This window comes from Camelus ferus, chromosome 7 (assembly GCF_009834535.1).
Source record: "Camelus ferus isolate YT-003-E chromosome 7, BCGSAC_Cfer_1.0, whole genome shotgun sequence".
NCBI lineage: Eukaryota > Metazoa > Chordata > Mammalia > Artiodactyla > Camelidae > Camelus > Camelus ferus.
Window position 1 is genome coordinate 28,884,539 of NC_045702.1, and position 22,561 is coordinate 28,907,099.

The window sequence follows — 22,561 nt, forward strand, 5'->3', positions numbered from 1 at the left end:
TGAGTTAGGAAAATGTTGCTCGTTTTCAATATATTTCTACTGCTATTTTCCATTTTATGCAAAGGCCATTGTAGGCTAATTATAGAAAATTGCATTTAGTGCCAAGTGGATGTGAAATTAACTTTGATGCTGATGGACTGACATTTAAAGTAAAATGAGGTTACATTCTTTCCTGGGATTCTGTGAACTATATTTTAATGCCCTTCAATGATGAGAAGACATTTGCATCATCCTAATTTCCTGGAGGTTTTTTTTCTAGTTGGTCAGACTTCACAAAATGTGAATGCTGTGATTTTTGGCATAAAAAATTACAGGAAATATTTTCTTCTTCAGAAAACATTTTCATACATTCTTTCTGGCTGTACAAAACTTGTGGGAGACTTATATTTTGTGACTCACCTTGATGAGGATTATGTGAAATATAGATTCTGTCAACATGTACTTTTATTTTTGAATTTTTGCTGAAAATTATTTTAATTGTTGATATTTTTTATTTTACTTTAAATGAGAAATTCAGATACTTGAAGCAGCACACATCATGGTGGAGAAAACTCTTTGCATCATTTGTAATTAAAAGACAATATTCTTAAAGGAAGAAAATTTGGAAGGAGACTGAATGGCATGGCAGGCTAGTCAGGGTTTGGGGTCACATTCCCCTTGCCTCTCACTCACCACCTGACGTCACATGTAAGCCATTACTCACAACAGTTGTGAATGCCATTTGGAATGGTAATCACAAAGCCTTTGTATAAATATCTTACTGTATATTTTCATTTCTGTCTTCAGCACATTCCTCTGATTTTGTTCTAGGCTCGCAGGAAGGAGGTATTTATCCAGGAACGTTATGGGAGATTTAATTTAAACGACCCATTCCTGGCACTGCAGAGAGACTATGAAGCAGGTGCCGGCGACAAAGAGAAGAAGCCAGTCTGTACCAACCCCCTGTCCATCCTCGAAGCAGTCATGGCCCACTGCAGAAAAATGCAAGAAAGGATGTCCACACAGCTGGCTGCCGCTGAGAGCAGACAAAAGAAGGTATTGAGACTTTGAAACAGCCCTTTTCTCCCACATCACAATGTAGAATGAAAAGATAATCTCCATGGTTATTGTTTTGTTCTTAAATATTATATTTTCAAGGAGAGTCAGGATAAGGACTTAGAAATGCAAAATACCGACACATTCTGGTGGCCCTTCTCAAACGTAACTCAGAAATAACACTAAATCATAAAAGAAGTATGACGAATTATGTTTCCCATAATGGTTACTATGATACCTCCATTAAATACAGATTTTTATCAGGGTGGGGGGCTTCCCTTTCCTAGTGCCATAAGACCTGCTTCACTGCTGGATGGGTGATCGAGTAATGCGACCAGGACTGATCATCTGGTGGCATCCTCAACTTGTCCAGCTTCTGTCTCCAGCATTTCTTTGCAATCAGAAATTATATTTTTAATTCTTTTTTTTTTTTTTTTGGAAAATGAAAATAGCATGAGGAGAATAGAATGAAAGTTTGCATGGTATATGCAATCTCACAGCATGTCATCTTGGAGTCCTGGTTGGTCTCAAACTCGCCTCTGGGGCTGATGGCTGTCTCTGCTGCAGACCGCCAGACTCCTGCTCACATGTGTTTCATTTAAACCAACCTCCTGCCCCCTTCTTACCTCCCCCACCAACACACACATTTACTGCACATGAGCAGATGCTTCAAAGAGTCCTAAATGATAAAAGCTTGCTGCGGTCAGCCATAAGGAAATAGAAGTTTAAATTTTGTCCTTTCGGTACATGGTGGAGACTACTGATTCCCTTTATTAGAAAAGAGAGAGGAAGTCAGAGAAGGTAATGATGTCTGATATGATGAGAATTAAAAGTAATGCATTCTTCCCACCATTATTAAAGCATAAATTAAAATGTTTCTTCTATTTGTTCTTCTCAGAGACATTGTTATAGCACACATTTAACACCTGGTTAGCAGTTCACCTGAATGCAGTATACTATGTAAATATTTATTGATACTGTCATGAAATGTGTGGCTTTCTCCCTGTAATTATATCTTTGCATTAACATATATATGCTAGTGTTCTGGTATACATGTTGAATAAAATCAAACCTTTTGCTCGGTATATCACATAGTAGAAAACTAAAAACACTGGGTAAAACAGTAGAGAACAAAAGGCCTTCCATGCACGTGAGACTGAATCGAACAGTTTTAGTCTGGACTCTGCAAACCCTTGACAAAGCCCTGCAGACAACCACTGAGGTCTCCGGAGCCTTTCAAACATTCCCACGAACCACATAAGCAAGAGCCAGTGTATTTCAGCTGATGTCACTAAAGCTCATTTGTGTTTCTTGGACAAGACACATTTCAATTATGTGCTTAACGTGTCAAATGAGCTATTTCATAATAAAGTATTTCTGCTGGGTTTTATGCTGCGTTACCAAAAATCAAGAAAATATTTTTTTATTGTAGTTTCCATTCAATATATAAAAGTGCTTGCTCTCCTAAACTTTACTGCAGTTTTGCATTTTTATCGGCCATTTCTCTTGTAAGAGGAGAAAAAGAAATTCATTTCAAGTTGAATCAAAGATTTAATTATCTAGTTGATTTTTTTTTTTTTTTTTTTTCTAATCAGCTTACATCCTGTTTGTTTCTGAATGACTGGGTCATTTCCAACCTGGCTGGAAGTGAAAGGAAATTGTTTCTGTCCTATGGGCCCTGAGAGGCTAATATGAAATGAGCCAGTGATCTCTCTCCCACGTATAACAGGAATACAGGAGTCCTTTATGGCCAAATTCACTGGCTGTGCAGTCTCAGTGAAGGGTTTCTCCGATAGGCAGTGCTAGCCTTTGTCCCTAAAGGATGCTGTATTCCGGTAGATTGTAACCGTGGGAAGAGTTACAGTTTCTACTCTTATCCCGTGTCTTTATGAAAAAAACAAAGTATCACAGCAGCTGTTAAGATGAGAGACATCAAAGTCATTTTGGCAACAAAATTACCTGTCATTTTTATCCTTGAAAGTAAATATGTTAACCAGACATCTTTAATTCCCTTGCATGTAGAATAAATCGCAGCTCTGGAAATCTAAAAGCATTAAGACACAGAAATCCATTAATTTAAATGAATCCAGGTCTTTAAACCACTGCCAGAGCAGAAGTCAGGAAAAGCAAAGGTCCCATTATCTACAATTCAAGTATTTATTATCTGACACTGCGCATTGCTCTTTGCTAATTCTAAGACATTTGGCCTGAAGGCTGCTCTAGTTGGCCTCTCAAGGCGGGAGAAGAGGCTTCGTGTTCATTCATGCGTTGGTTCCTGCTGAGACTACTAATAGGAGGGTTAACTGTTTGGTAATTTGCGTGCCAGGGAAATTTGGGCAAGAGTCAATTTGGCAAGTGGACTGAGCCTCAGGCCACTTTGAATAAGCTAATGAGTAATCATCATGGGGAACTTTGCCTCTGGTAATATGCTCCCCCTTTTCGAGCCAGTAACCTAGGGTGGTGGTTATTTGGGTGTTTTAATGATTTATTTTGTGCATCATCTGTTAATAGATTTTCTATTCTAATTCATGTTCAGTCATTTTATTCATACTTAGTATAATTTCTAGCCCTAAAAGGGTAAAAAATTTTAATTTGAGCAGAGCCTTTAAAAGTAAGAAGCCAAAGTAACAACTAGGAAATTCAGAAGGGAGCAATTTTTTTTTTTAACCAGAGAAAAAAACTAAAAGTAGCTCTGTATATTAGATAGAGCTCTTTTTCTAGGTGGCAGCTCAGAATAATGAGGTCAGTTGCATGACGTTAGATGCATCAGGCAGAATTCTTAGTTGCAAGCAAGTGAAGTTAGGATTCATTGAGTTGAGCAGAAACAGCATTTATTCTTTGGCTTACAGCATGGTGGAGCATGGCTGGGAGAGCTAGGGGACCAGCTCTTAGCAGCCAGCATCACTGACAAAAATGCTCACCATAGATCAGGTCTGCAGTGGCTGCTGCTTCTGCCGAGAGCTGGATACTGAAGCGTACTGACACCGGACAGCACCACTGCCATCACTGCTCTGGGGCTTGAGTGGCACCTCCCCCGGCCCTGCCTCTATACATCACTCATTTCCTAGTTGAAGTCTAGCAGCAGGTGCATTTAATTGGCCAAGCTTGGGCCCATGCTCTTCCTTGGCTACAGGGAAGACCAGGAGAGCAACTGTTGGGCACGTTTAGCTCCTATAGGAAGGAATCATAGGTGGGGAGTTCTCTTAACATAAGAAGGAGTTTCAGGTGCTGGACAACCAAAGACATGACAAATGGGCCAGAAAAGAACATCAAATGATTTATTTTGTTTAATTTATTTCATGTGCCCTTTACTTCCTATTATAAATAATTGTACTTTGTTTCACCATTTGCATTCATTGTTTTCTACCTCATTATATAATGGTTATACCATACAAATATAATTTTAAATTGCTTTCTAGACTTTCAAGGATAACACAGTAGAAAAACACCTAAAATAACATTTTAGGAAGAGTATTCAGGATGTTTTGTACATGGATGGTTGTTTTTAGTTCATTCTTGAGTCTTTGCTGTGTAACTCATTATTACACATCAGAATGCATTTTGACTCCCCAGGAGCATTGCAGAGTAAGTGTTACGGGGGACCTGGAGGTTGAGGTCTGCCGCTCTGAGGAGGGGTTTAGAGGAGAGGACTGTTGGCCTCATACATGTCTTCCCTTCTCTCTCTCTCAAGACTCTCAGTCGGGAGGAAGGGGCAGATGAGAACTGCAGAGCCCAAACTACTGACTGGTAGCTACAGCCCCTCTAAAGGAAAAAAAAAAAAAAAGACCTCTTAAAATATATCATTGTTATGTATTTGTTTGCCAGGATTGGGCAGGTGCAGGTAGGGGTGACCATGTGAAGGTACACGGGGGCAGTGAGTGTTACAAGATAGGAAGGAGCAATAAGAGTATAATTAAATGTCATAAGAGTGTTTTGTGGTTGTGACAGACATCCACTCTGCTTTCTTATTTTACAAATGACCGTAATTGCTTTCCTCTCCCGTTTCCACTTTGAATTAGAACTAATTGCCTTTACACTGCTGCTCTGCTCCCACCTACATAGTTTTCCCTTTCGTTCCGTATAAACAGTTGTTTGGTGCCTCTCCATTCATGGCTCCCCGTCTGGGTGCTATTCTTGGAGCAGCCACCGACTTCCTCACTACCAGTGAAGCTGTGTTAGTTCTCCTCAGCTCTTCCACGCAATACACTGCTTTTAGCAAAAGAGTTTGATGATACTGCTTCGTGCAGAATTCCCCCTCCCTCAGCCACTACTTGAAAGTAGTTGTGAGTAGATGTAAGTTGGACAATAATTGAACAAAGTCAAGTGGAACTCAGTCACCTATGTCCAGAGGCTGTGGTTCTTTTATAATCAGTGTGTGGTTGAGTTGCCGGGAGATGTCTGTTCCTACCCGTATCTGTCGGATCCATAACCCCTCAATCACTTCTCAGAATTGTCCCAGAATTGGCCAGTGAGGCCCTTTTAAGCTGCTCCTTTTGATATATTCCCATCATTCCTTGAGCACTTCTTTACTTTCTTGCAGTAAGATACTCCAGACTCATGTATTTTCCCCCACCCCAACCCCTGGAATTAGCTGTTTCTCCTGGGAACACGAGTTTCCTTTTTAATGGAAAATGTTGTTTAGAAACAAATCTAGCACTGGGAAATTGTGTATAATTATCTATTCATGTCTATATTTAATATACACACATATATCTATATATCTCTCTCTGAATAAAACATGAGTTCATACTTACAGTGATACCTTTGATTCTAATCCAGAACCATAGGGTACCTTCTTGTCCTTTATTTAAAACTAACTTCTTCAGTACTGAGAAACCTGGCTCCCATTAAACTTCAGTATGTTACTGATTTACTCAAGCCTAGAACGCAGAGTAGTGTCAGAATTGCTAATTCATAGCACTGTAAAAAAGCAAACATGCAAACCTGGAATTCACTGTTGTTTACAGCTTTTAAGGAGATATTTACAGGAAGTGAAATTTACATCTTAAGTGTACAAAGTGATGTTTTAAAAATGCGTACTTCTGTAATCTGTGCCCCTTGTAAGATAGAAAATATTTCCATCACTACAGAAAGTTTCCTGAAGTACCTTCCCAGTAAATCTCTCCCCCAGTTCAGGCCACCACTGAACAGAACACTTCTGATCGTCTCCTCATGGATTAGTCTTACCTGTATGTTAGAATGTCAGGTAAATGACGACTGTAGCTAAATAGTAATCCTTACATGTACAAACTCTAAGTCTGTCAGCTTGTTTTTCTCTGTAAAAATTGTTTTGGCTCTTCTAGATCATCTGCATTTCTATAAAAACTTAAGTCAGTTTGTTGGTTTCTTGGAAAGATTGCAGGGATTGAAATTTTGTTGCATCTTTGGACTGATTTGTTGAGAATTTTTATCTTAACAAAATTGAGTCTTCCAACGCATGATCATAGTATTTTTCTCCATTTTGTCCAGATCTTCATAGTTTCTTTTAGCATTGCTTTATTGTTTTTAGTTCAGTAGTCTCAAGTGTCTTTTGTTGAGTTTATTTCTAAGTATTTTTTGTTTTTGATTTCATTGTAAACACATTGTTCAAAATTTTTTTCAACCATTTGTTGCTAGGTATACAAGTATTCAGTTGATTTTTGTATGCTGTCATTGTATCCTGTGATCTTGCTAAACTTGCTTATTAGTGTTAGCAGTTGTTCTGTGTATTATATTGTATACGATTTTGTAGGTAAACAAACATGTTATCTGTGAATACAGCACATTTTACTTCTTCCTTTCCAAATTATCTGCCTGCCTTCCTTCCTCCCCGCCTCCCTTCTCCCTTCCTTCCTCATTTCCTTTTTTTTCCCCATCGTTGCGCTGACTAGAACCTCCAGTACAACGTCGAATAGAAGTAGTGAGAGCAGACATCAGAGGCTTTTCTTTTACTTAGGGAGAAAACAGTCTTTTTCACCATTAAGTATGATGTTAGGTGTGCTTTCTTTTTTATAGATGTTCCTTATCTCATTGAGGTTCATTCTACTCTTTGTTGAGTGATTTTTGTCATGAATGGGTTTTGAATTTTGTAAAATGGTTTATCTGCATCTATTGCTGTGGTCATAGTTTTTTTTCTTTATTCTTTTAATGTAATGAATTGTACCAATTGATTTTCAAATATTAACCCATCTTGCATTCCTGAGGTAAACTTCAGATTAGTCACCTTTTATTACGCTTTTAAAATATTGCTAGATTCGGTTTACCTGTATTTTGCTAAGGAGTTTTGTGTCTGTGTTCATGAGTGATAGTATTTTAAAATTTACAGAAAGACTAACTTGACTGTTAGTAATGAAAGTAATTCTAGATTCATAAAGTGAATTGGAAGCGTTTCCTTCTCTATTTTCTGAAAGGATATATATAAATTTGGCTTTCTTTTTTTAATGTTTGGTAGAAATCACTAGTAAATCCATATGAATTAGGAGTTTTCTTTGGGGGAAAGTTATTTGTGAATTCAGTTCCTTTTAAAGATGTAAAGCTATTTTAATCTTTTATTCCATTTTATGTCAATTCTAAAAGTTGTGCGTTACAGAGGAATTTGAATTGCTGAATTTATTGGCACAAAGTCTTTCATTATTATCCTTTTAATATTTATTCTGCAGTGATATCCCATCTTCTATTCCTGTTATTTATGTGTTTTTCTATATTTCTTAATCTGTATTTCTAATGTTTAACAATATTAGTTATCTTTTAGAGATGAAAAACAACTTTTGACTGTTAATTTCTCTATTTCTTCTATTTCATTACCTTTGTTTCTTACCCTTGTTACTTCTTTCCTTCTACTTCCCTTGTAATTCATTTACTTCACATTTCCTAGCTTCTTAAGGTGAATGGTTTAGATGAATGGTTTGAGACAATCCTTCTTTTCTAATGTAAGCAAGAAAAGATCCAACTTTCTCTTTATCCTCTGCCTTGTCTTCCCATTAAATACTCCCTTTTCACTGCATCCTACAAGTTTTGATATGTTGTGTTTTTATTTTCAATCAGCCCAAAATATATTCTGATTTCCTTCTTGATTTCTTCTTAAATGTTTGTACTACTTAGAAGTATATTTTATTTTTAAATTTTAGAGTGTTCTTGACATCTTGTGATTTATCTATTATTTAATTCTGCTGTGGTCAGAGAACATATTCTGTGAGATTTTAGTCTTGTAATTTTTTAGTGACTTTTAATAGCTCAGCAAAGCAAGTGCTTCTGAAAAGACAGCCTCTTCTGGGGTTCTAGGGTATTCTGTTCCATAGTGCCAGTTAGGCCAGGTGAGTCTCACAGTGTTATTTAGAGCTACTATATTCTTCCTCATGTTTTATCTAGATTTTTTTTTATGAGAGTAGATCATTATTACAGATTTATCTATTTCTCCCTTTCTTTCTTTCAGTTTGTGCTTCATATATTTTAGAGATAATGATTAAGCCATCATTTATGTTGTAGTTTCTCTGTGTCTGTGTCTTTTTCTCTGGTTGCTTTCAAGATTATTTCTTACCTTTGTTTTCAGCACTTTTACTATGACGTACCTAGGTGTGATTCTCTTTATATTTATTCTGCTTTGGGATTTCTGAGCTTCCTGAGTTGGTAGGTTTGTTTTTTAACCAAATTTGTGGATTTTTTGGCCTTTTTTTCTTTTAATATTTAATATATATATATTTTTTGATTTTTCTTCCCCAGTCTCTCTTTCTTCTCCTTTTTTTTTCTTTGTAATTCATTCACTTAACTTCTAGCATCTTAAAGTAACACGTAGATGAATGATTTGAGACAACCCTGAAATCCAGCTACATGGTGTTTAGACCATTTATATCATCCTACAGGTCACTGAGGTGCTCTTCATTTTTCAATCACTTTTTCTGTGTTCCTGAAATCAGATCCTTTCTTTTGCTTTATTTTCAAATTCATTTTTTTATTTATCCTCTCTCAAATCTTCTATTACACCCATTCAGTGAACTTTTTTTTTCTCGCTTTAGATAATATACTTTTCAATTCTAGATTTTCCATTTATTTCTAGTTTCCATTCATCTGCCAAAGTTCCTGTTTTGTTTAATCATTGTGACCAAATTTTCTTTGAAAATGGCTGCTTTAAGGTCCTGTCTGCTAATTCCAGTATTGATCATCTTAAGCTCAGTTTCTATTTGAGTACATTTCTCTTGACAATGGATCACTTAAAAACTATTTTTTGCATGCCTAGCAAGCAAAAAATCACCCTTTGAGTTCTACAGACAACTTTTTTCCCACCTTCAGAAGTAAATTATGAAACTCATTTTAAAAATAAGCTAAAAATTGCCTAGTTTGTGCTTTTCCTATGTTGCTATAAGGATTTAGCAATTACGTTTTATTGCATGCCAGACATAATAGATGATATGGTTCAGAGACGGTGGATTCTGTTACCTTCTGACGAATGTATTCTGTTTTAGTAAGCAGTTAACCTGGGTAGATTCATACTCCAAACTCTTTGCAGTTGGCAGTAGTCGGAAATGTTCTCTCAATTCTCGCAGCCATTCAGCTGCCTCCTCTGTCCTTCAGTGTAGAGTCTCTCCTACGAATGTGTAATTCAGGACTCAGCCAGTGATGCTGATGGGGTTAATGGTGGCAGCCCCAGTTCCATCCTCTGACTCCTCAAGCTGGTATGAGGGGGGCTTTGTGCTACAGCTCCTGCTGCCAGTGCTGTCAGGACAGGGAATTGCCCTCACTTGAAATACGAGGGCAAATACCCTCCAGTGTTGTTGGCTTCTTTCTAATGAAAGGGTGTACTGCTCTCTTATTTCTACCACTTTTATTGCTTTCCAAAGCCTTCAAATAGTTATATTTTTAAAAAACTTTTTTTTTCAAGGGTTCATCATTATTATCTGCAGGAGAAGACAGTCTGATTTGTTTCACCATTACTGGTAGCACAGCTTTATCTGATGTACTTTGTATTGTTGAATTACAATTGCTGTGTAACTTATAAAAACATCATCTGTGTGTTTAGTATGGTCAGTTCTCGAGAGCCGTGTTTGTTTCTAAATGTGTTTTCAGAGGAAAAACACTGTAAAACCAGCACACTGTAAAATAGTGCAAATAGTTATTACGAGTTGAAAATTTAACATTTTTTAGTACCAGAGACAATGGTATATATGCTTTATGTGTGTTGCCTCATGTAATCTTATACAGTAATCACTGCTATTACTCTATTGTGCAGATGAGGGAACCAAACAGAATGGATCTTTAGAGAGAAAACTTAACCAAGCTCACACAGCCAAGAAATTGGGATTAGAATTAGTACTGTATGTCTTACTCTTTCATGCACAAGAATGTTGTCTCTGGACCAGAATAGTCAAGGAATTTTTTTTTGATATAAAAATTATTTTTTAAGGATGGGAGTAAGTCTATATACTGATTGGAAGGAGCTGACAGAGAGGAGGATGTTTAATATTTATAAAGAGCAGTGTCATCACTGATGGAGCAAGTCTCAGAGGTGACAGGAGATAATGAAGTTAATTGTTGAAGAAAGTCTGGCCTTCAACAGATGGATACCTCTCTCCCTTAGAGTGAAGGAGAGGAGAGTTGGATTGGTGAGGCTCTAAAAAGGCTTAAGGGAGGAGACAGGATGTAGAGGGAATGAGTTAGTCTGAATTTTCTTGATAAAAGAGTCTATTAGGGTAGACTGAGAGTCAGTTGTGTGAAGTATTAGGGAGAGTGGCAGAGGTTTAAATATCCCCTGAAGTAGTAAATGGGTGAGGAAGCTAAACAGAGTTAGGTAGAGTGATTGATGATTGAGGCTCAGAGCTTAGTTGAGTTTGGAGCCGTGTGTTTGTAGGTGCACCAATTATGTGGTTTCCTCTGTGCTCTGCTATCTGTAGTGAGATTAAGAAGACTCATGTTAGTCTGAGATAGGATTTATAAGCCATAAGTGATGGAAAAACAAAGATGCAGAAGAATTACGGGTGCTTTTTATCATAGTATAGTTCTCTGTATAAATAATTTGGGATTAGTTGAGTTGATCTCCTATTAGAAGCCTTTCTTTAATTTGATTCTAAAGTGTAAGATGAAAGTTACCATTTCAGAGATAAAGTGTGATGACCATAGTGAAGAAATACCTGTGGGCAGCATATGTGAAGTGGTGAGAAAAGCTTGAGATGAGTGGCGCCCTGAGTGTGTGCCAGGCTCGGACACTGATAAACAGGGCGGCGTCAGGGAAATCACTAACTTGGCCTCTAGCTACTTGTTATGTGAAGTGCAGGTAGCCCCTCAAGTTCTACAGACAACTTTTTTCCCACCTTCAGAAGTAAATTAATGAAACTCATTTTAAAAATAAGCTGAAAATTGACCTAGTTTGTACTTTTTCCTATATTGCTATAAGAATGGGGGGGGTGGTAATACAAAACATTTAACATATTTAATGTTTTCTTAATAGTTCTAACTTTCTGTATGCCTTCTATAGCAACCTATTATTTGATGCATTTAGAAGAGTTAAATGTGCTTCAACTATAAATAAGCTCAGTTTTCTGTGAGGCACCCAGATGAATAAAATGTACACATAAATCTAGTATGTGACAGCACTATTGTTCCCCAAATCTTACCTAATCTACTTATGACGTCACCTCCAAAATTTCGTAGAATGGAGTGTATGTAGATGAACAATCTGTCTCTAATTATTCTCGAGGAATTACCTGTATTCCTGATCACCTCTTTATAGAATCCATTGCAATGCTATTCAGCAGCTTCTTCAAAGCAGGGAGAATCCCAAAGTAAATAAGTGCTATCTCTGACTGCTCCTTGGGCAATGAGCCAGTCTGTCCTTCTAACCCTGTGACTGATGATGAGGGGAATGGAGAAATGGAGTTCCTCAGCAGGGTGAGAAACAGGAGAATATCCTTAACTGATGGATCATACAAGCATCTCCTTCCTCTGTTACTGATGACTTAAAACTGAGAATATAATTGTATGTAACATCTGGGAGCCAGATGGTGGGGGAGTCCTTTCCATGTCTTTAATCAGGTAAGTCTACCTTAACCTTGATGAACCTTAAGGCCCTTTGTGGACCACCAGTGGAACACTTCTCTAGCGGGGAAAGTAAGGCATGTGGACCAGCCTGACTACTGCAGCCCTGCTTGGGCTGTGTCCCTCGAGAGCATCTCATGTCAGACATTGCCTGGAGGGAAGTGAGAAACCTGGGCAAACCTCTGTGAGGCCTGTGTACCCAGAAAGGCCATCAGTGTTTGGAAGTTTGATGTTTCTGTGTTAATTTCATTCATTCAGTCAACAATTTGTTGAGCACCACTGTGTACCAGAGACCGCTCTAGGTCTTGGGGACACAGCAACAAAGAAGACACAGCCCCCTGCCCTCATGGAGTCACATTCTAGTGGGAGTAGGCAGGTACTAACCAAAGTACAAGGGTGGGAGGGACTGTTTTTCCCACAGAGTGGTGAGGGCAGGCTCACTGTGAAGGTGACAGCTGGGTAGAGGCCTGAAGGAAATAAGGAGCCAGCCTTTTGTGCTGCTGGGTGTTTTTGTGCATATTAGAAAGCCCCATCTGGTGGTACAAAGGTTTTTAAAAGCTCCTTCTCTCCATTGATCAATTAGGCAAATGTTGCTTTGGAAAGGCTAAATCCTGGGGCCTGTGGCTTGGTGAGCAGACAGAGCCCTTTTGTGAAGGAAAAGGCGCCATTCTTTCTAGGCAGGTGCAGCCCCAGGCCGGGGCAGACGGCATGGTAAGTAGGCAGGGCTGGATTTTGGCCCCATCCATCCCCAGAGCTGGTCACCCTGGTGCGGTGCACAGGCTGCTCAGTGCAGAGGCCCTACATGGCAGGTCGTGTTGGAAGTTCTAGACAGAGCATCAAGATCAAAGACCCTGAAGCAAGATGCCGTTCAAGAAACACCAGGGGACCAGAGTGATGGGAGCTAAGTGAGCGATTAAAGGAGTAGATGAGGTCAGTCTTGAGGTTCACTGATAATTGACTCTATGTCTATGAAGATATTTCTTATAAGTTCAGAAAACTTTCACATATGATTTACATGATGTTTACAGCAACCCATCATAAGTGCAAAGAAGTTTTTAAAAAGCTAAGTATTAAAATTAGCAAGTATACTTGCTTAGAGTTTTAACTGAAGTCCTGTTTTTGACGCTTTTCATTATGCCGTACCTCAAAGATTGGTCATTTTAAGGCATTAAACCTTAAAAAAGGATTAAAGAACATCAGTTTCTTCAAAGTTCTGTTTTTACAAAAGCAGACCTTTCTGAACTGTAATTAGAAGCATCAGATTACTGTTCCCCTTTTCTGTAGTTCCCTATAATACATTTGTCTCTAATACAATTCTCTACTGCTGAAATGTAAACATTTTTTTCTTAAAACCATTTACATCTTTTTTAATTTTAGTGAGTCTTTAAAATATCTGTCATAGCACAACACATTTCAGAAATGTGGCATTTTTTAGCTAACCCAAACCACGTAATTGTTAGAAAGTTAATAAAAATCTCTCCACTTCTTTGGCTGAAAGAATCCTCTGCCTATTAATCGGGGTTGTCCTGTGAATTTCTTTCAGCTGGAGATGGAGAAGCTTCAGCTCCAAGCCCTTGAGCAAGAGCACAAGAAGCTGGCCTCCCGCCTGGAGGAGGAGCGGGGCAAGAACAAGCACGTGGTCCTGATGCTGGTCAAGGAGTGCAAGCAGCTCTCGGGCAAAGTCATAGAGGAGGCCCAGAAGCTGGAAGAGGTGATGGCCAAACTGGAAGAGGAGAAGAAAAAGACGAGTGCGTTAGAAGAGGAGCTCTCCGCTGAGAAACGAAGAAGCACAGAAATGGAAGCGCAGATGGAAAAACAGCTCTCTGAGTTTGACACGGAGCGGGAACAGCTCCGTGCCAAGCTGCACCGAGAAGAAGCACACACCACTGACCTCAAAGAGGAGATAGACAAGATGAAGAAGATGATTGAGCAACTGAAAAGGGGAAATGACAGCAAGCCCAGCCTCTCTCTCCCCCGGAAGGCAAAAGATAGGCGTTTGGTCTCCATATCCGTGGGAACGGAAGGACCGATGACAAGATCTGTTGCGTGCCAGACGGACCTAGTGATAGAGAGCGCAGACCCCATGAAGAAGCTGCCTTTGACCGTGCCTGTAAAGCCCGCCGCGGGGACCCCCATAGTTTCCGCCACCACGAAAGGGAATGTGGGCGCCGGGGCCGCCTTGGTCAGACCGGGTATCGACAGGCAGGCTTCCCACGGTGACTTGATGGGCTCCTCCCTGCCCACCGCCCCGCCTCCAAGTACAAAAAGAATTGAGGAAAATGGCCCCAGCACAGGCTCAACCGCAGATGTAACCAGCGGCACAGCCCCGCTCCCCGGGCCCGCCGCCCCGCCCGCCGTGCACGCGCCCGGCCAGGCTCCCCAGGGCGGCGCGCCCGCCCCGCCGCTGCCGCCGCACAGTTTACATTCACCGTGTGCCAACGCCTCTCTGCACCCTGGCCTGAACCCGCGAATCCAGGCGGCTCGATTTCGATTCCAGGGCAACGCTAATGACCCAGACCAAAATGGAAACACTACCCAAAGTCCTCCGTCCCGGGACGTGTCTCCTACAAGTCGTGACAACCTAGTGGCCAAACAGCTAGCTCGGAATACTGTGACCCAAGCCCTGTCGAGATTCACGAGCCCTCCAGCGGGAGCGCCCCCGAGGCCCGGAGTGTCCCCCACGGGGGACGTTGGCACCTACCCCCCGGTTGGTCGGACCAGCTTAAAGACTCCCGGGGTAGCACGAGTTGACAGAGGAAACCCTCCTCCCATCCCTCCAAAAAAGCCAGGGCTCTCCCAAACTCCTTCTCCACCACACCCCCAACTCAAGGTTATCATGGATAGCAGCAGGGCCTCCAGTGCAGGGGCCAAAGCTGATAACAAAACTGTGGCTTCGCCTCCTGCCAGTTTGCCACAAGGGAACAGGGTAATAAGTGAGGAGACTCTCCCTAAATCTTCCTCCCCTCAGCTGCCACCAAAACCGTCCATAGATTTAACTGTGGCACCTGCAGGCTGTGCCGTTTCAGCCCTGGCCACGTCTCAGGTGGGTGCCTGGCCTGCTGAAACCCCTGGACTGAACCAACCTGCATGTTCAGAAAGTTCCCTTGTCATTCCCACCACCATTGCCTTTTGTTCTTCCATAAACCCTGTTAGTCCCTCCACCTGTAGAGCAGGTGCCTCAGACAGCCTCCTGGTAACAGCATCAGGTAAAGGGCTTGAAATATTATACCCTTCTTTAAGAATGTGGCCTGTCTGTCACTTGCCTTTGTTTCCTTCACGTTGCCTTGAAACTTTTTTTTTAATTTGATACTTTTTCCCCCTATTTGTTTCTTCTCTCTCTCTCTTTTTTTTCCTTTGTATTTTTCTTTAAAGGCTCCGGGGTATGGTGATTCATCTTGCTATATGAATTGCGGTTTTGTTATGCTAAGTGCTTTCTTCTTTTAAAATAACCTGAAAGTAGTGGTTTGGAGCACATGGAGACCATTAATTTAGAGAGACTGAAGCATTTCCATGGGAGGAAAGACTCTTCCTTCTTATTAAATATTTATCTCACAGGACTTCGCTATAAGTGAGCCATCACCAAACGGTGTATGTTCAGTTCTGTCCCTCCTGAGATAACATTTGAGAGAATGCTTTAATGTAGCTATTAACACTACAGTTTCCCTCGGATTATCAAATTGATTATATGCATCCTGTAATTGTTACATCCTAAGTTTCGTATCAGTTTGGTGTTAACTTTCTTTAACCTCAAAAATAGAGTGTGTATGTTTGTACATCTCTGTTCTAAGTTTAGTTTATCTCAAAAGCTGTCGGTTTACTGTGTTTAGACCTGCCATCTTCTAACACTTAAGCACAGATGTATAACATAGCATGTGGGCTGTATTAGAGAAGGTTTCCATTGCATATGTGGTTTATGAAGTCACTTAATCTGGACTCTTGAACAAAGAGTCGATAAAGAACTGAATTTTTCCCTTTTGTTTTACAGTGTTAGAGGAAGCTTTGCTTTTAACTGACATGGCTGGGTTCATTTTCCACTGAGTAAATGTAGCTCTAAAATAATGTTACAGTCTCATAGTTCTGTTGAAACTTTGCAAGAGTCTCTCCTACCACAGGATCTTAGTGATTAGCAGAGATGGTTGTTGAGAAATAAAGGAAGATTTGAACAGTGTTATATTTAAAATTAGGAAGAAGAGTGGGCATAAAAAAAACTGCACTTGACTTGGTAATCACCAGGTAATGGGAGCAGTGAAACAGGACTTATTTGTCCAATTCGAAGTTGTCTCTTTGAAATCAAGCTCCTCGAGAAGCTGTATTTGTATTTTAAGGGGCAGACTTGGGAAATGGAAGCATCATGGGCTTTGCTGGCAGTCGGATCTGCATTGGAATCTAGGCTCTGCCATTTACAGCTGTGTGTTTTGGGTGATTTTTCTTGAACTGAGCAGGTTTTCTCATCCTTAATATGGAGCTTACGCTACTCATACAGGGGAAGGGTGGCTATTGGGAGGACTGAATATCAAAACATGTGCAAAGAGCATGGTGTTGAGTTTCGAGCAGCATGCGTGATGAGTAAATAGAGGTGATATTACTGCTTCAATGATACTGTTGCTTAAAGAATATTGAAAATTTGCTTTAGAATTGACTTCAGTAGTACTTTGTGAAGTCTTTACAACCATTCAGCGTTCCATAGTTTTTATCCAAAATGGTATTACTGAGCTGAGCAGCCTTTCTCATGCCCTAAAATGATGTTAGCTGTTTCTCACAAGTTAAATACATCCTCAAAGGAGGAATTTTTGCTACCGTTCAGGAGAATCCAAGAACGTGTTATAAATTTTCAGGGCAGTTGCAAAACACAAGTTCCAAAAATGTTTGGAGCCCTGGCAGTGCTATTGACATAAATGCATAGGCTATAAAACAGAAAACACTTCCTGGATATATAAACTTTGTCAGTTTTTAAAAAATATGAAGCCATCTTGGCTTTGTACCCTTATGCTTTGTCGGTAGTTGCCTCGGTCATCACTGTGCTCCAGGATTCAGCTGCACGAGCCCTTTGGTCTCAGTGGAAAAGCTTTAAAACCAGGATCCATGGCTGAAGACTGGTTCATCAGCAGGACTTTAAGTTAACCTTTAAAGTCCGAGAATTCCTAGTCAATTATATATTCACCAGGAAGACCTGCCTAGGATACAGTGGAATTTGGGATAAAAGAGCTATAACTCCTCTGAAAATGGCTCTTGCTTGTGTCTAGAGGACAAGAGAGAATAAATAGTGGCAGCAGAGAAATAGCAGTCACTGAAGATCTGTGAAACTGGTCCTCGTTTTCTGTCCTCTGATTTTGCACTTCGGCCAAAATATTCCCAGAACTGCAGGATTACCTGTGGTAGGACAACAAGCTTCTGTCATTTGATTAGAAGATGGAGTTTATGAGGGGGAAATGGAGACAGCGGAGGTTGTTAGTCATTCAGCAAGTGTTTACCGAACATCCAGTCTATTTGGGGATGGAGGTGTTATTACAGTTACATAATTGGGGTGTACAGCTCAACCAGGGAAGTGGGTCAACCTAAACTTTCCAAATGAGATAGAAGATCTCAACTCTATTTTCGATTTAGATGCCCTGTTGCAAGTAGGAAGCACCGGAGTGCCCTCCATCCTGATTCTTGACCTACCTGTGCCTGGGTGAGCTTGTGCCTCTCCAGATCATAGGCTCATTGATGGGCATTAATCTTGTGAACTACCGCTATTGCCATTGTGGTTGGTAAGGGCAGGACACAGGGACAGAGCACATCTGCCAAATACCTGGTGGATGTCTGTTCCAATTTCAGTGCTGAAAAAAGCACTGGACTGAATGGAAAAAGGCAGTGCTAGTCCATTTCTGCCCCTTTCTAGGTATTACCCTTGAGAGCGAATTCTCTCTGAGCCATTAGCTTTTCCATCTAAAAATGAAAGCACTGAACCAAAAAAGTAGTAGGGGCCAAACGAGAAAGATTTATTAACCTTGCCTGTTGAATTTTCCAATTAGCAGTTTACTACCTCTCCCTTCCTTAGAAAACCATTAGATCCCATGATCTTTCAGACTCTAAAAATCTGTTTCTATGTCTGCCTAAATCTATGATAAACGATTATGATTACATTAAAGCACCAAGGAGAACTGTGATGACAAAAGATAGCATTGTAATAATTGTGTTGTAAATTACTCTCACTCATAAAATTGAAAACAATTTTATGGCCAAATGTTAAATTTTTGAACAACATTTAAAATTCTAAACGAATTAGAATTTCTTGTTCCTCCTGAACTTGTCCAATGAACACATTTTAATTGTTAGGTGAACAGAGGCCTAAACCAGAAATCACCCCACGCAGCTGAGTTTCCATACCCTTGGAAATGTTTTTCTGTTTTGTTTTGTTTTGTTTTAATTATTATTTGACACATTTTATTTAATTTGATTGAGATTTTTTTCCTTAGGTAAGCATACATTTAAAAAATTATCCTCCATGTTTTATTGGCTTAAAGGCTAAATCAGAAAACGAAATTGAACTGAGCTATGACATTAACCTTCTCCACACTCTGAAGCTGATGCCAGAAGCTGTTCTCAACTCCTCTGCCATTGCATGTTCTGTCTGTTCCCTTCATCACTGCATGTTCTGCAAGATGCTCACCTTTACTAATGTTTGCACATGACAATGCAAAGCTGAATGACCTTTTTCTAACATCATTAAAGTAGCTGTATGACTGCAGGTCTGGTCTTTCATCACTTAACTGTTACTTAACCAGTTAACTAAATATTATCACTGTTATTGTTGTTGGGGGTTTCAAATGAACAATTAAAGTCTCATGATGAAGTTTTATTTTATTTTTCCCATCGTTATAGCAGGATGTATTATAACAACTTCAGCTTGCCTGTGCTGGAGAAAATTGGAAATGATAGTGGAGATTAAAAAAATATATTTAAACTTTAAGAATACTTGGTATTTACAAAGCATTTCTCTTTTGTTAAAGATTTTAAATGTATTTAAAAGAAGAAAATAAAATTCATATGTATTCTTCTAGAGTTTTGTGTAATAGAACTATAAGACTCTTGCATGGTCTAAAGATTGAGAAAAAAATTTGAATAAAATATTTGTTTTTTCAGATAGCTTAGCATTAAAAATAGGGTTTCCCAGGAAATTATATCCCTTATTGAATATTTCCATTAAAACAGTTAAAGTATATTTATATTTATAATTTATATTTTATTATATTTAGTCCCCCAAATTGTATTGAAAAAAGAGGAATGAAAACAAAACTCAAAAGAATCGCAAACTATTTAATATACGCCTATTGATACTCTTAAAAGGATATCAAGAATTGGTGCCCCTGGGGTGAGACAGAGGTGGGGTGGGAAAGAGAGAGGAAGAGAGAGGGGGAAGGGAGGATGGATTAGAGATGGGGAGGAAGGAAGGCAGGTGAGACAGACAGATTGAGCGTGAGCCACATTGCCATCTACTCCATAGAGGACTGCAGTGCAATGCCTTCAAATTGCTTTTGTGTTTGCTTTGCAATCAAGGTTTCATACCTTGGTGTTTATAATTTCTCTGTTTATCATCCATTTCTAATAAGTACTGATTTAATTTTTGTGGGCTTTTTTTGTTTGTTTGTTTTTAAGAAAATACAAAAGGTAAAATGTACCAGAGAGGAGCCTTCTTGTAAGTATGAAGTAAAAATCCTACTTTTGTAAGAAGAACTAATGAATATCAATGGGAAAATATAATAAAATTTAGATTAAATATTTAATTTCATAAGCATTTGAATTTTACATCATTGCAGTCTAACAGAATAAATATAATAAATTACTCATGGATCCAAATAATTGATTTTGAAGATTTAATATCCAGTTTTTAGTAAGAAACTAGTTTCATTTGTATAAACTGCTTTGTTTTTTTCAAAGAATGTTTTAAATGCTGAGAAATACTTTGATATGCACCTTTTTAATATTTATGGAACTAATTTAAGGCCAATAACTTAAGATTCGATTATAAGAATTTATTACATGTTATAACACCCATGTACTTAGAATATTATCCTGATACCAAGGTGCAGTGAACAGAAAAGATCCACCTGTTGTATCTTACTACAGAGACTGTTACCAAATGGAAAATGTACCCCAGGAGTGATGTTGGGCACGTGTACCCCCATAGACACACCAACTTTATTCTGAGGTTTTGGGGGCTCCATAAAGAAGAAAGAAAAAGGACTTATTTTGAAGCTTAATTGTATTTAAGCCTAAAATACACCAAGTACCTATATATCATGTTAAATAAACATTTTTACTTTACTGTTTTTACAGCCTTTTGATCAAGGAAGAATTCAGAAAATTTTCCATGCTATATGCAGCCGACTTCATACACTTAACAGATTCTCTTCTAAAGCTGCTAAATACTGATGAGAAATCTCTAACTATGATAACTCATATGACTTTTGTTAAAATTCTATGGTAGAGTGTCCTGTTTTGTTGGCTGATTAAAAGTTTTTGGTACAAAATGTTGTGAAGATGGCCAGATGATACAGTCTTCAAAATTTGTATTGAGTATTTGTGCTGGTATCTTCTATATATGTTGTACTTCTGTTAGCTCCTGATACTGAATAATAGTTAGTTGCCCATTAATTTTCTTCCCAAATAAGGGAATTCAAGGAATGTAAATAGATTCCTTGACAGTATTTGGTCCATCTCAATGATTTATGTTAAATTTATAATTAAGTACCTCCAAAACATTGTAGAAAAAGGAAAATGTCTGTTTCTTAGAATTATTTCTATCTTATTCCTAAAGATAATCAGTTGATACTGAAACTGAGGAAATTTGTATGTAACTTTTAAATTCAAGTTGTTTTGAAATCCTGAAGAGGAAATTGAGCTTTTAAAATGAGATAGCTGTCTTAGTTTCCTAAAACCCGTCATTTTTTAACACTTAATCTGTGCAAGACTGACAACTAAAAATAATTTGTTACTGTGTATGTTAAATTAACTAGCAGCAGATACAAGATGGAAATAACTGTACCGATTTGTGCTAAGTAAATATTAACAGATGGATAATGTTAGAAACCACATAATCCTCTAGGGATACGTGTTGATATGTCTGTGTGTGTGTAATTCAGAAGGGAGTGGGTAATAGCTGTCTCTCTTCCTTGCTCCTACTCTCTAACTAGGGTCACTTTAACCCACAGGCTGGTCACCCTCCCTAACCCCTTTGCTAATGAGTGGTGGTCCTGCCCCCCTGGCTGGCAGGCCCACCCTTCTTCAGCAAGCTGCTGCCCAGGGAAATGTCACTTTATTATCAATGCTGCTTAATGAAGAAGGACTGGACATTAATAACTCCTGTGAAGATGGCCATTCTGCCTTGTATTCTGCTGCTAAGAATGGACATACAGGTAAAGACGGTGCGATCTTACCTCATTGTATCGGCCTCTTGAAGAAGGGTGGAGAGTTTAAGTACTTGGAACCATTGTTATGATCAAAAGGTTCATTTAGGTTTCAGTTTTCTCTTACAGGTAGAATAAATAATTTTTCACATGATTTAAAGATTTTATAAACATTTAAAAAATCCAAATTGTACCGTTCTGTAATAATGTAAAATTTTGCGAGTAGCAAGAAGTTATTTTTATTTTATGATAATGAAATGTATTGTGTATGTAGAATTGGGGGTCTAGTAACTGTAAAGCACATTTGGGATAAAGCCCTCCATCTGTGATCACTTTGCCCAGGATGAAATAGCTCTAATTTGTCTGTTAGAAATGCCTGATGTCTGTGAAAGCAAAGCCTTGGGGCTTTAGCGCATGCTGCAGTGAGGGAAAGTGTTAGTGGTTAGGAAGGTCCTGGGTCTGAAATTGTTCTTTAGTTGGAACAATTTATAGTTATTTGAATTTTTTAAGAGAGCTAAGAAGTTATACAACTATAAACAACATATCGATAAAGTCAGGGAATTAATCTTGTTCCTTAAAAAGCAAATCTTATAGTCCAATATACTAAAACACATGGTGGTGCAGGTAGAGAGATGATTTGATGGCAAATTCAAAGTCAAACAGTATTGCTTATGTAGGCTCTGTGATCATCAGTTAATTCAGATAATGTGGCTTTCTTGGAAGTTTTCGGAGCTTCACTATGTCTGAGTGGACTACATGGAAGATTCTAGTGAACTAGGAAGATAGCTCATTATTTTAAAAGTATTTTGGAATGCTTCATCAAAAGTACTGTGGCAATTTTCTCCAATGTAGAGAAATTTCAGTGGAGTAAATAACATGTGGAACATGAGGTCTGGGTGATATTTATGCTAGAATCTGGTGACTGTCTGTGGGTTCTCTTTGATCCTCATTCATAGAGTTAAGTGTAGGGTGGCCACTACACAAAAGCATTTTAAAGATTAAATTAAGCACCATAAAATAAGAATTTAACTATTTAAATACAGAGAATGATATATCAATTGGGTAAATGGATTTAGTTCTCCATCCAGTAATGTTATTTTCTGGGATTGGCTAATGGAAAAATCCGGCAAAAC

General features: G+C 38.8%; 1 protein-coding gene across 8 annotated transcripts in view; it reads left to right on the forward strand.

Moving 5' to 3' along the window:
- Positions 1–22,561, forward strand: part of CTTNBP2 (cortactin binding protein 2) — a 376,872-nt gene that overhangs the window by 294,887 nt on the left and 59,424 nt on the right. For 7 of the 8 annotated variants that reach the window (XM_032483616.1, XM_032483615.1, XM_032483617.1 and 4 more), the window contains 3 exons: positions 811–1,035; positions 13,583–15,245; positions 21,234–21,437. In XM_032483616.1, the coding sequence (XP_032339507.1) occupies positions 811–1,035; positions 13,583–15,245; positions 21,234–21,437 (2,092 nt within the window). The remainder of the gene's footprint in view (positions 1–810; positions 1,036–13,582; positions 15,246–21,233; positions 21,438–22,561) is intronic. The other variant, XM_032483619.1, reaches the window with a different exon arrangement.